Consider the following 13,402-nt stretch of genomic DNA (forward strand, 5'->3'; position numbering starts at 1 on the left):
CTCCCTTTTGTGTTCACTCAGAAGAAAGTACTTTACTGTGTCCAGTAGTAATAAAGTACTTTTGTGTGTGCAGTCGTCCGTCGGCCTTTGTTCCATCAGTGACACAACGGTTTCTGTCATGGACGACTGTGATGTTCCTCAGGCTTCCTTCATCAAACGGCTCTTCTTCTTCTTCTCCTCTAGCTCCACCCGCAGGCTGGTATGAAAGAAACACAAATAAAACATCACAGACCTTCAGCCGGCTGATGGTCTCATCAGCCTTTGTTTTTGTCCAACTGTCTGTGTGTCTGCCACAAGTAAAGGTTTCTCAGTTGATGACAGTTGGTCCATTTGTGTGTGTTCTGATGTCATAAAGCGTTGGATTTGCTGTCTTTTGTTACCTTTTCACCCCATCTGTTTCTGAACAGCCTGTAACCCACAATTTCTCATATATCTGTCTGAAATTTTTAGAGAATTTATATCCTGATGGGCAAGAAGTGATTCAGTTTTCAAGGTCAAAGGTCAAAGTTAGGAAAAAATGTGGAAAAATCCCTATCTTAACCATTGAACAAATTTTCTAAATTTTCATATTTGAGAGTGTTATGTAGGATGGCATGCTTCATCGATGGACAAAGTCTGATCCAGATTTTGGATTTTGTGGACATTTGAATTTAATATTGAAAAGCCCATTTGATGTACATTTTGCATTATATCTCAATCAAAAGTGCCTCAGTCACTCTCATTTGTCTGTTCTGGATTTACCTGCACCAAACGGAGGTTCCAGTTTTATGCTTGTTTGTCTTCCAGTTATCTTCCCGTTTCGTCAGCTCCACAACAAAGGCACCTTCTTCATTAAGAAGGCTAAAGCTGAATTTAATTTATCTTAAATCACTGAAAAATTAAGACTCCAAGATGTTCTGGAAGGATGTGAGATCTGCTGCTGCTGCTGCTATGTCTAGTGAGCTGCTCAATTTTCCGGTCCAAGATTCTACAAATGCTGGTCCTGATGGTTTGGATCCATTTTTTCTAAGAGAGTGGCTATACGCCCAACCACTGGGTCAGTAAAGTACATACGTGAGCATATACGCCCAACCACTGGGTCAGTAAAGTACATACGTGAGCATATACGCCCAACCACTGGGTCAGTAAAGTACATACGTGAGCATATACGCCCAACCACTGGGTCAATAAAGTACATACGTGAGCATATACGCCCAACCACTGGGTCAGTAAAGTACATACGTGAGCATATACGCCCAACCACTGGGTCAATAAAGTACATACGTGAGCATATACGCCCAACCACTGGGTCAGTAAAGTACATACGTGAGCATATACGCCCAACCACTGGGTCAGTAAAGTACATACGTGAGCATATACGCCCAACCACTGGGTCAATAAAGTACATACGTGAGCATATACGCCCAACCACTGGGTCAATAAAGTACATACGTGAGCATATACGCCCAACCACTGGGTCAATAAAGTACATACGTGAACATATACGCCCAACCACTGGGTCAGTAAAGTACATACGTGAGCATATACGCCCAACCACTGGGTCAATAAAGTACATACGTGAGCATATACGCCCAACCACTGGGTCAATAAAGTACATACGTGAGCATATACGCCCAACCACTGGGTCAATAAAGTACATACGTGAACATATACGCCCAACCACTGGGTCAGTAAAGTACATACGTGAGCATATACGCCCAACCACTGGGTCAGTAAAGTACATACGTGAGCATATACGCCCAACCACTGGGTCAATAAAGTACATACGTGAGCATATACGCCCAACCACTGGGTCAGTAAAGTACATACGTGAGCATATACGCCCAACCACTGGGTCAGTAAAGTACATACGTGAGCATATACGCCCAACCACTGGGTCAATAAAGTACATACGTGAGCATATACGCCCAACCACTGGGTCAATAAAGTACATACGTGAGCATATACGCCCAACCACTGGGTCAGTAAAGTACATACGTGAGCATATACGCCCAACCACTGGGTCAATAAAGTACATACGTGAGCATATACGCCCAACCACTGGGTCAGTAAAGTACATACGTGAGCATATACGCCCAACCACTGGGTCAGTAAAGTACATACGTGAGCATATACGCCCAACCACTGGGTCACAAAGTACATACGTGAGCATATACGCCCAACCACTGGGTCAGTAAAGTACATACGTGAGCATATACGCCCAACCACTGGGTCAGTAAAGTACATACGTGAGCATATACGCCCAACCACTGGGTCAGTAAAGTACATACGTGAGCATATACGCCCAACCACTGGGTCAGTAAAGTACATACGTGAGCATATACGCCCAACCACTGGGTCAATAAAGTACATACGTGAGCATATACGCCCAACCACGGGTCAATAAAGTACATACGTGAGCATATACGCCCAACCACTGGGTCAATAAAGTACATACGTGAACATATACGCCCAACCACTGGGTCAGTAAAGTACATACGTGAGCATATACGCCCAACCACTGGGTCAGTAAAGTACATACGTGAGCATATACGCCCAACCACTGGGTCAATAAAGTACATACGTGAGCATATACGCCCAACCACTGGGTCAGTAAAGTACATACGTGAGCATATACGCCCAACCACTGGGTCAATAAAGTACATACGTGAGCATATACGCCCAACCACTGGGTCAAGTAAAGTACATACGTGAGCATATACGCCCAACCACTGGGTCAGTAAAGTACATACGTGAGCATATACGCCCAACCACTGGATCAGTAAAGTACATACGTGAGCATATACGCCCAACCACTGGGTCAATAAAGTACATACGTGAACATATACGCCCAACCACTGGGTCAGTAAAGTACATACGTGAGCATATACGCCCAACCACTGGGTCAGTAAAGTACATACGTGAGCATATACGCCCAACCACTGGGTCAATTAAAGTACATACGTGAGCATATACGCCCAACCACTGGGTCAATAAAGTACATACGTGAGCATATACGCCCAACCACTGGGTCAATAAAGTACATACGTGAACATATACGCCCAACCACTGGGTCAGTAAAGTACATACGTGAGCATATACGCCCAACCACTGGGTCAATAAAGTACATACGTGAGCATATACGCCCAACCACTGGGTCAATAAAGTACATACGTGAGCATATACGCCCAACCACTGGGTCAATAAAGTACATACGTGAGCATATACGCCCAACCACTGGGTCAGTAAAGTACATACGTGAGCATATACGCCCAACCACTGGGTCAGTAAAGTACATACGTGAGCATATACGCCCAACCACTGGGTCAATAAAGTACATACGTGAGCATATACGCCCAACCACTGGGTCAGTAAAGTACATACGTGAGCATATACGCCCAACCACTGGGTCAGTAAAGTACATACGTGAGCATATACGCCCAACCACTGGGTCAGTAAAGTACATACGTGAGCATATACGCCAACCACTGGGTCAGTAAAGTACATATGTGAGCATATACGCCAACCACTGGGTCAGTAAAGTACATACGTGAGCATTATACGCCCAACCACTGGGTCAATAAAGTACATACGTGAGCATATACGCCCAACCACTGGGTCAGTAAAGTACATACGTGAGCATATACGCCCAACCACTGGGTCAGTAAAGTACATACGTGAGCATATACGCCCAACCACTGGGTCAGTAAAGTACATACGTGAGCATATACGCCCAACCACTGGGTCAGTAAGTACATACGTGAGCATATACGCCCAACCACTGGGTCAATAAAGTACATACGTGAGCATATACTTTGGATGCTGTAGCTCCTCATGAAAAGAGAGCTTAAATCAGAAGTGCCTGACCTCCGTGGTATAACTCACAAACTCGTAGCTTAAAGCAGATAACCCGTAAGTTGGAGAGGAAATGGCGTCTCACTAATTTAGAAGATCTTCACTTAGCCTGGAAAAAGAGTCTGTTGCTCTATAAAAAAGCCCTCCGTAAAGCTAGGACATCTTTCTACTCATCACTAATTGAAGAAAATAAGAACAACCCCAGGTTTCTTTTCAGCACTGTAGCCAGGCTGACAAAGAGTCAGAGCTCTATTGAGCTGAGTATTCCATTAACTTTAACTAGTAATGACTTCATGACTTTCTTTGCTAACAAACTTTTAACTATTAGAAAAAAAAATTACTCATAACCATCCCAAAGACGTATCGTTATCTTTGGCTGCTTTCAGTGATGCCGGTATTTGGTTAGACTCTTTCTCTCCGATTGTCCTGTCTGAGTTATTTTCATTAGTTACTTCATCCAAACCATCAACATGTTTATTAGACCCCATTCCTACCAGGCTGCTCAAGGAAGCCCTACCATTATTTAATGCTTCGATCTTAAATATGATCAATCTATCTTTGTTAGTTGGCTATGTACCACAGGCTTTTAAGGTGGCAGTAATTAAACCATTACTTAAAAAGCCATCAGTTGACCCAGCTATCTTAGCTAATTATAGGCCAATCTCCAACCTTCCTTTTCTCTCAAACATTCTTGAAAGGGTAGTTGTAAAACAGCTAACTGATCATCTGCAGAGGAATGGTCTATTTGAAGAGTTTCAGTCAGGTTTTAGAATTCATCATAGTACAGAAACAGCATTAGTGAAGGTTACAAATGATCTTCTTATGGCCTCGGACAGTGGACTCATCTCTGTGCTTGTTCTGTTAGACCTCAGTGCTGCTTTTGATACTGTTGACCATAAAATTTTATTACAGAGATTAGAGCATGTCATAGGTATTAAAGGCACTGCGCTGCGGTGGTTTGAATCATATTTATCTAATAGATTACAATTTGTTCATGTAAATGGGGAATCTTCTTCACAGACTAAAGTTAATTATGGAGTTCCACAAGGTTCTGTGCTAGGACCAATTTTATTCACTTTATACATGCTTCCCTTAGGCAGTATTATTAGACGGTATTGCTTAAATTTTCATTGTTACGCAGAACGATACCCAGCTTTATCTATCCATGAAGCCAGAGGACACACACCAATTAGTTAAACTGCAGGATTGTCTTACAGACATAAAGACATGGATGACCTCTAATTTCCTGCTTTTAAACTCAGATAAAACTGAAGTTATTGTACTTGGCCCCACAAATCTTAGAAACATGGTGTCTAACCAGATCCTTACTCTGGATGGCATTACCCTGACCTCTAGTAATACTGTGAGAAATCTTGGAGTCATTTTTGATCAGGATATGTCATTCAATGCGCATATTAAACAAATATGTAGGACTGCTTTTTTGCATTTACGCAATATCTCTAAAATTAGAAAGGTCTTGTCTCAGAGTGATGCTGAAAAACTAATTCATGCATTTATTTCCTCTAGGCTGGACTATTGTAATTCATTATTATCAGGTTGTCCTAAGAGTTCCCTGAAAAGCCTTCAGTTAATTCAAAATGCTGCAGCTAGAGTACTGACAGGGACTAGAAGGAGAGAGCATATCTCACCCATATTGGCCTCTCTTCATTGGCTTCCTGTTAATTCTAGAATAGAATTTAAAATTCTTCTTCTTACTTATAAGGTTTTGAATAATCAGGTCCCATCTTATCTTAGGGACCTCGTAGTACCATATCACCCCAATAGAGCGCTTCGCTCTCAGACTGCAGGCTTACTTGTAGTTCCTAGGGTTTGTAAGAGTAGATTGGGAGGCAGAGCCTTCAGCTTTCAGGCTCCTCTCCTGTGGAACCAGCTCCCAATTCAGATCAGGGAGACAGACACCCTCTCTACTTTTAAGATTAGGCTTAAAACTTTCCTTTTTGCTAAAGCTTATAGTTATGGCTGGATCAGGTGACCCTGAACCATCCCTTAGTTATGCTGCTATAGACGTAGACTGCTGGGGGGTTCCCATGATGCACTGTTTCTTTCTCTTTTTGCTCTGTATGCACCACTCTGCATTTAATCATTAGTGATTGATCTCTGCTCCCCTCCACAGCATGTCTTTTTCCTGGTTCTCTCCCTCAGCCCCAACCAGTCCCAGCAGAAGACTGCCCCTCCCTGAGCCTGGTTCTGCTGGAGGTTTCTTCCTGTTAAAAGGGAGTTTTTCCTTCCCACTGTTGCCAAGTGCTTGCTCACAGGGGGTCGTTTTGACCGTTGGGGTTTTACATAATTATTGTATGGCCTTGCCTTACAATATAAAGCGCCTTGGGGCAACTGTTTGTTGTGATTTGGCGCTATATAAAAAAAAAAATTGATTGATTGATTGATATACGCCCAACCACTGGGTCAATAAAGTACATACGTGAGCATATACGCCCAACCACAACCGACCAATGAGTGCGCTTGTAAGCTCACTTCTGGTTTCAACGCGGGAGGGAAAAAAGGCAGATATTTTCTCGCAGGCTGCGGGAGGGTTTGCAGCCCCCGGAGGGGCGCGAAGTGGTTCTGTTTGGCTCATCACACCCAGGGAACAGTGTCAAACTAACACCATCTTACAGGCAACAAGCAGCATTTTGTTCAAACACTGTTTTGTCGTCGTTAAAAGGCTTCCGTTCAAAATGCTTATGAAGTTTGTCTGTTTTCATCCATTGCGGTGTTTTTGCAGCGATTAAAGACGACGCCGTTAAACGTCAAACACACGCTGCAATAGAGCCTTAAAACGTGGTGTAAAAAACATAGTTTAGATGCACAAAACATGTCAAATACACGATCATGGTTGGGCGAATAAGATATTATATTTATCTGCCCAACGGTTGGGCGAACAGCCTTTGCCTTTTTCTAAAGTTGGCTGCAGATCTGATTGCTGAGCCTCTCACTTTCTCTCTCTCATTTTAATCTGAACCTAAATACGAACAAACAAAATCTGCTTTTGTCGTCCCACTGCTGAAAGGAGGCAAACTTTCAAATGTGAATAATTACAGGCCTATTTCCAAATTCTGCATTTTGGCAAAACTATTTGAAAAGTTGGTTTGTGATCAATTGAAAGACTTTTTAGAAACCAACAATATTTTAAACCCTCTTCAGGCTGGTTTCAGGAAACAGCACTGTTACTGCTGTTCTAAAAGTTTTAAATGATGTGTTTGAGGCACTGGATTCTAAAAGGTTCTGTGTTGCACTGTGTCTGGATCTTTCGAAGGCATTTGGCACCATGGATCACAGTCTGCTGTTAGACAAACACGCTGTCTCTACACATGGTGTCTCTTTGTTTGTAGAGTATCTGCCAAGTAGGACCCAGTGTGTTCAGATGGTTGGTGTTAGTTCCACCTTCCTCGATGCTAACAAAGATGTCCCTCAAGGCTCAATTTTAGGACCTGTTTTGTTCACAGTTCATACTACTGGCCTGTGTGCAAAACTATCAAACGCCTCCTATCGTCTTTACGCAGATGACGCTGTAATCTATTGTATAAACTCGGGCATTTGAATTTCTGCAGTCCACTTTTGATGTGGTGCAGAACCGTCTGGAGAAAGTCAAACTAGTCTTGAATGAAGAGAAATCCAAAATAATGTTTTTCTCAAAGTCACATATTTCCTTGGGGAACACACCATCAATTAAAATGACAAATTGTGCACATCAGAGAGAAGCAATGTTCTGTGAAAGTTTACTGAAAAATAATAATAAAAACTTTGATTCAAGTGCATGAAGTAAATCCATCCTCCTGACATTTGATCACATCTAAGTTAGTTTCTAAAAAGTGGCTTTTAACAGGACTTTTTTCCAAGGTAACATTTTGTGGAATTGGAAGCCCGTGTTGGTGGTTTATGATGAGACGTCTCACTCTGGACTACAGAGCTGCTGCCACGCCCCGTGGTGATGATGTCACAGTGACTGACGTGATGCTGTGTGTGTAGTTCTGTGGACGTGCTGACGAGCTCTGTGAGTGGTTGGTGTGTCGCCTTGGTAACCTGGAGGCAGGGAGAGAAGTCACCATCCAGCTGGAGGTCGGAGTGAACCCGGCGGTCCTACTGCAAGCTCCGGTACCAAACCTACAGACCGTAGCAGCATCACGTGCTCACAGACACACACAGGCCTGACTGTCTGTCTATCTGTCTGTGTCTTTGTCTGTCTGTGTGTGTCTCTGTCTGTGTGTCTTTCAGGGCCGGCGTGCTGTCATGTTATTGGAGAGTTCAGCAGTGATGTCATTTCCCACTAATGATCCTCTCACCACCATCATCCAGAAGCCGTCTGCAGCAACAGTAAACAAGAGAAACAAAAACTTCCACTCAGTTTGTCATCAAATCTTAATGTCTTCTGATTGGTTGGTTTCCAGGTGGTGGTTGAGGCTCGCGTTACCCAGAAGCCCTCAGCGTCTGTCAAAATCTTCATGATCGTGCTGAGTTTAGTTTTGGGTCTGTTGATTCTGGCTGCGCTCGTCTGGTGTCTGTGGAAGGTAAATACTGCAGTACTACAGTACCCCAGAGTACTGACTGTAGTACTGACCCTGTTGTCTGTCTCAGGCTGGATTCTTTAAGCGGGACTTCCAGGCGAAGGACGAGGACTTCAGCAGGGACAGCTGGGACTATGTTCCTAAACACCAGAGGACAGAGAGCACGTCCTAACCTGGACCATGACCTCTAACCTCCACCTGAGTGGGGGGGATACACCCTGATGTGGACCCCAGGAGACACACTGTGACTGCAAACATGCCATGTGGTGGTACTAGATAACAAATGAGACATTTTGTTCTGCAGGGAAAACTAGAATATTCTATTAAGATAAAACCCAGCTCCGCCCACAGCTGATTCCCTCTGGTGTCCCCCAGCTCCTGATTGGCTGAGCACACCTTACAGAGCAGGAACAGTACGTGACCCAGGTCCAGAACTGGAACCAAGTCCAGAACCACTTGTCTAAGTTGTATCTTGTGCAGCAGCACTGACAGAGTCAAAGTTTGAAGAGATTTTTGTTTAATGTTTAATAAATGACTCTTCTGGGCACTGAAATCAAATTTTTGACTTGATACAGCTGGACCACTGGGGGGCGCTAATTTCATAAATTTGAAACATCTGATCTGAATGCAGCCAAAAACAATGTGAGGTACAACTCATTACCTACAGGTGGCGCTCACTTCTCAAAATATGTAGGGTGTCTCAAAAAAAAAAAGTACCCAAAAGTATTTTGACAGCACAGAAAAACCAATCAATATGATCAGACATTTTCTGCAATTTTTCTCCCCAATGCAGTTTTTAGTTCAGTCTTTCCTTTTAGATGTTTTAACCCTTTATCTTTTGCACCACATGACCGATGTAACCTCCTCGTCTGAAGCTTCCTAAGAAACAAATGATCCATCTCCAGTTTTCCAGGAAACCACTGAGCAAATTCATGTCTCATCATTTGCTGGGGAGTTAGTTTGCTCTGAGACTCAATTTTGTGTGGAAAGAGATGTAAGTCAGGCCTCAGGATGTGTTGCACAGAACTCGATTTTGTTCTCTGAATTAGGGTCAACTGCAGCTTTTTTCCTGGACTTTAATGTTTTGCAGAACAAACTTTAGGGTTCCTGAAATGAGAAAAACACCATTATTTCCCAGTAAAACCATTTCCTGGTATTCAGATTCCAGAGTACTTTTGGATAGATTTTTTGAGACACCCTATAAATCCTTTTAGTGTGCATCAAACTCTCATCAATCAATAATCAATCTATAATCCATACAGCCCACGATCAATCGGAGTTAACTGGAACTGAAGTGGATAAGATACACAAATATATCAACATTTAAATCTTCAGCATAAAACATGAGCAAAACATGAGCTCAAAGTTTGAAAAGTTCCAAAGCTTTTGAACTTTTAAACTTTGCATCACTGTAGTTTTTGCAGTGAGGTCACGTTCCCACTGCTGCCCCCTCCTGGTTTCAGATGCAGCTGCAGGAGATGGCTGGCTCCTCCCATTCGTCCACGTCCTCACCGTACAGCGTGATGAGCCCGGGGTGAACCCTGGGGGTGACACACATGCATGCACACACCATATGCACACGCGTGCGCACACGTACACACACACACACACACACACACACACACACACACACACACACACACAAGGTTTTCTAGATTCCTCTCAACTCACACGTTATTTGTCTTTTAGAAAAACAGTCTGCTGCATTGAGCAAACACACAGTACCAGAACCATGGATCCTAACTGTGCTGGGTCAAAGGTCATGCAGACAGAGAAGGACGAGCACTTTGTTTCTGATATACGTGGAATGAGACGGTGACACAAGCTGCTTTATGATGTACTGTCAGCACTATGACACGTGGACCGTGTGGACGTGCTGTGGTCTATTTTTAGCTCAGCTGGTCCAGTGGTCACCTGTCTGTCAGCATCAGTGACGGCAGGGTGAGTAAACATCTTCTCTGAACCTGCTGAGCCAGTGAAGCTGAAACTTGGCGTAAAGGTTCCATCCTAATATGTATATGTCGCAGACATGAACAAGTGAAGCTCTTCAGCATCTCACCTCTCATCTCTTTTAGGTCCTTCAGATTTTATTTTCAGTAAATGCTTCTGGGGAGCATTAGCATGGCTAAAACATTCAGCTTCTGGCTTAACTACAGCCCTCTTAACCCCCTGCCACTTCAAGCATTTTTTAAATGTAGATGTAAATTAATGTTCAAAGTTTTCAGCTAGTTGACAGTAGGGCTGTACAATATGGACAAATTATTGTATATCAATATTGAAGCCAAATATTATATCTCTATCAATATGATATATGATATGACTATGATTTGACACAAAGTGCAGCAACAGTGAAAATGAAACCTTCTTAAACAAAACAGTAATAATATCACACTCATTTTGCACTCATCATAAGGTTAGGATACTGTGCCCTCCAAAAGTATTGGAACACTTGGAATTTCGCACATTTTAATTTTTCAGTGGTGGGCACAGTTCTGCTAACTGCTAATCAGCAAAGCTAACTTTTTTGTTAGCGGATCAGCTTTTCAGATAACTTCAAAAACCATCAGCGGACCAATTAGCTAAAGTTAGTTCCACTAATTTAGTCTGCTATAGGTACACATTATTTGTAAAAGCCAACACGTGTTACAGTCACTTCTGTGTTGGTTTTTCATCAACCAATCAGTGATAAGGGGAGGCTCATTTTACCCATAATGCCTTTTGGCATCTGTGTGTGTGTGAATGTTCAAAACTTCAGAATTAGTGCATTATTTTAAAATTAAAATATATGTATTATATTTTCACTTTGTAAAAATGTCAGAGTTGACATTAATGTAGTTAAACTATCTGGATTAGTTTGATTTAGAAATCAAAACCATAAGTCAAACCTGCTTTCCTTTTCAGGACGTCCGCCTCACATCTGGACCACTGCATGCTGTGAATGTAAATGATGCTTCCTTACAGCAGTGGGCAGGGCACACAAAGACAGAAGCGCTGACTAGTTGGTTGCACTGGGTTTGAGATCATCTTTTATTCGAATCAGAAGCGTTGGCGGTGCTTAAACTCAAAACCAGCTTGTCAGTAGATGAGCGTGTACCGGAGACAATACTGAAAGTTAGCAGTTAGCGATTAGCTGTAGCTTCCACTAACTTTTTTAGTGGTTTATTGGTTTAGCATTATAAAAGCTAACGTTTCAGTTAGCTGATTAGCAAGTGTCAAAACTGACATTTTAGTTAGCTGGGCCCACCACTGAATTTGTTGATGCCATTTCAAATTCAAGAAATATAAAAACAAAAACTAAAATGACCTTCCTTAATTCAAACTGAAATTCAAATTTCTAAAACTTGATCTAAATTAATAAAAAAAATATAAAAGCTAAGATGATGGGTTACATAAGTAATGCTATGCTTTGGTATATCTGTAAATAACAATCAATGGACACATGACACATACACATGGATACATTTGACCTCTAATTTCCTGCTTTTAAACTCAGATAAAACTGAAGTTATTGTACTTGGCCCCACAAATCTTAGAAACATGGTGTCTAACCAGATCCTTACTCTGGATGGCATTACCCTGACCTCTAGTAATACTGTGAGAAATCTTGGAGTCATTTTTGATCAGGATATGTCATTCAAAGCGCATATTAAACAAATATGTAGGACTGCCTTTTTGCATTTACGCAATATCTCTAAAATTAGAAAGGTCTTGTCTCAGAGTGATGCTGAAAAACTAATTCATGCATTTATTTCCTCTAGGCTGGACTATTGTAATTCATTATTATCAGGTTGTCCTAAAAGTTCCCTGAAAAGCCTTCAGTTAATTCAAAATGCTGCAGCTAGAGTACTGACGGGGACTAGAAGGAGAGAGCATATCTCACCCATATTGGCCTCTCTTCATTGGCTTCCTGTTAATTCTAGAATAGAATTTAAAATTCTTCTTCTTACTTATAAGGTTTTGAATAATCAGGTCCCATCTTATCTTAGGGACCTCGTAGTACCATATCACCCCAATAGAGCGCTTCGCTCTCAGACTGCAGGCTTACTTGTAGTTCCTAGGGTTTGTAAGAGTAGAATGGGAGGCAGAGCCTTCAGCTTTCAGGCTCCTCTCCTGTGGAACCAGCTCCCAATTCAGATCAGGGAGACAGACACCCTCTCTACTTTTAAGATTAGGCTTAAAACTTTCCTTTTTGCTAAAGCTTATAGTTAGGGCTGGATCAGTGACCCTGAACCATCCCTTAGTTATGCTGCTATAGACTTAGACTGCTGGGGGGTTCCCATGATGCACTGTTTCTTTCTCTTTTTGCTCTGTATGCACCACTCTGCATTTAATCATTAGTGATCGATCTCTGCTCCCCTCCACAGCATGTCTTTTTCCTGGTTCTCTCCCTCAGCCCCAACCAGTCCCAGCAGAAGACTGCCCCTCCCTGAGCCTGGTTCTGCTGGAGGTTTCTTCCTGTTAAAAGGGAGTTTTTCCTTCCCACTGTAGCCAAGTGCTTGCTCACAGGGGGTCGTTTTGACCGTTGGGGTTTTACATAATTATTGTATGGCCTTGCCTTACAATATAAAGCGCCTTGGGGCAACTGTTTGTTGTGATTTGGCGCTATATAAAAAAAAAAAAATTGATTGAATTGATAACCTGTAACCCATCAGTTGGGATAATAACCTGTAATCCAACATTCGGAAGAATAACATGTAATACAACATTTGGGATAACACCTTGCAACCAATCATTTGGGATAATAACATTTAACCCATCAATTAGGATAATAATCTTTAACCCAGCAATTGGGATAACCTGTAACCCATCATTTGGGATAATAACCTGTAACCCATCATTTGGGATAATAACATGTTACCCATCATTTGGGATAATAACTTATAATCCAACATTTGGTATAATAACCTGTAACCCATCATTTGGGATAATAACATGGAACCCATCATTTAGAATAATGTCCTGTTACCCATCAATTGGGATAATAACCTTTAACCCATCAATTGGGATAACCTGTAACCCATCATTTGGGATCATAACCTGCAACC

The 13,402-nt window shown here is 42.1% G+C and overlaps 2 protein-coding genes across 2 annotated transcripts in view; one reads left to right on the forward strand and one right to left on the reverse strand.

Moving 5' to 3' along the window:
• Nucleotides 1–8,738, forward strand: part of itga4 (integrin alpha 4) — a 259,368-nt gene extending 250,630 nt beyond the window's left edge. The window contains exons 25-29 of the mRNA XM_034186123.1: nt 74–199; nt 7,822–7,947; nt 8,068–8,166; nt 8,241–8,360; nt 8,428–8,738. Coding sequence (XP_034042014.1) covers nt 74–199; nt 7,822–7,947; nt 8,068–8,166; nt 8,241–8,360; nt 8,428–8,529 — 573 coding nt within the window. The 3' untranslated portion in view covers nt 8,530–8,738. The remainder of the gene's footprint in view (nt 1–73; nt 200–7,821; nt 7,948–8,067; nt 8,167–8,240; nt 8,361–8,427) is intronic.
• Nucleotides 8,739–8,923: 185 nt separating this feature from the next.
• cerkl (ceramide kinase-like) overlaps nt 8,924–13,402 on the reverse strand; it is a 193,987-nt gene continuing 189,508 nt past the window's right edge. The window contains exon 13 of the mRNA XM_034186121.1: nt 8,924–9,898. Coding sequence (XP_034042012.1) covers nt 9,817–9,898 — 82 coding nt within the window. The 3' untranslated portion in view covers nt 8,924–9,816. The remainder of the gene's footprint in view (nt 9,899–13,402) is intronic.

The sequence above is a fragment of the Thalassophryne amazonica genome, chromosome 14 (assembly GCF_902500255.1).
Source record: "Thalassophryne amazonica chromosome 14, fThaAma1.1, whole genome shotgun sequence".
Taxonomy (NCBI): domain Eukaryota; kingdom Metazoa; phylum Chordata; class Actinopteri; order Batrachoidiformes; family Batrachoididae; genus Thalassophryne; species Thalassophryne amazonica.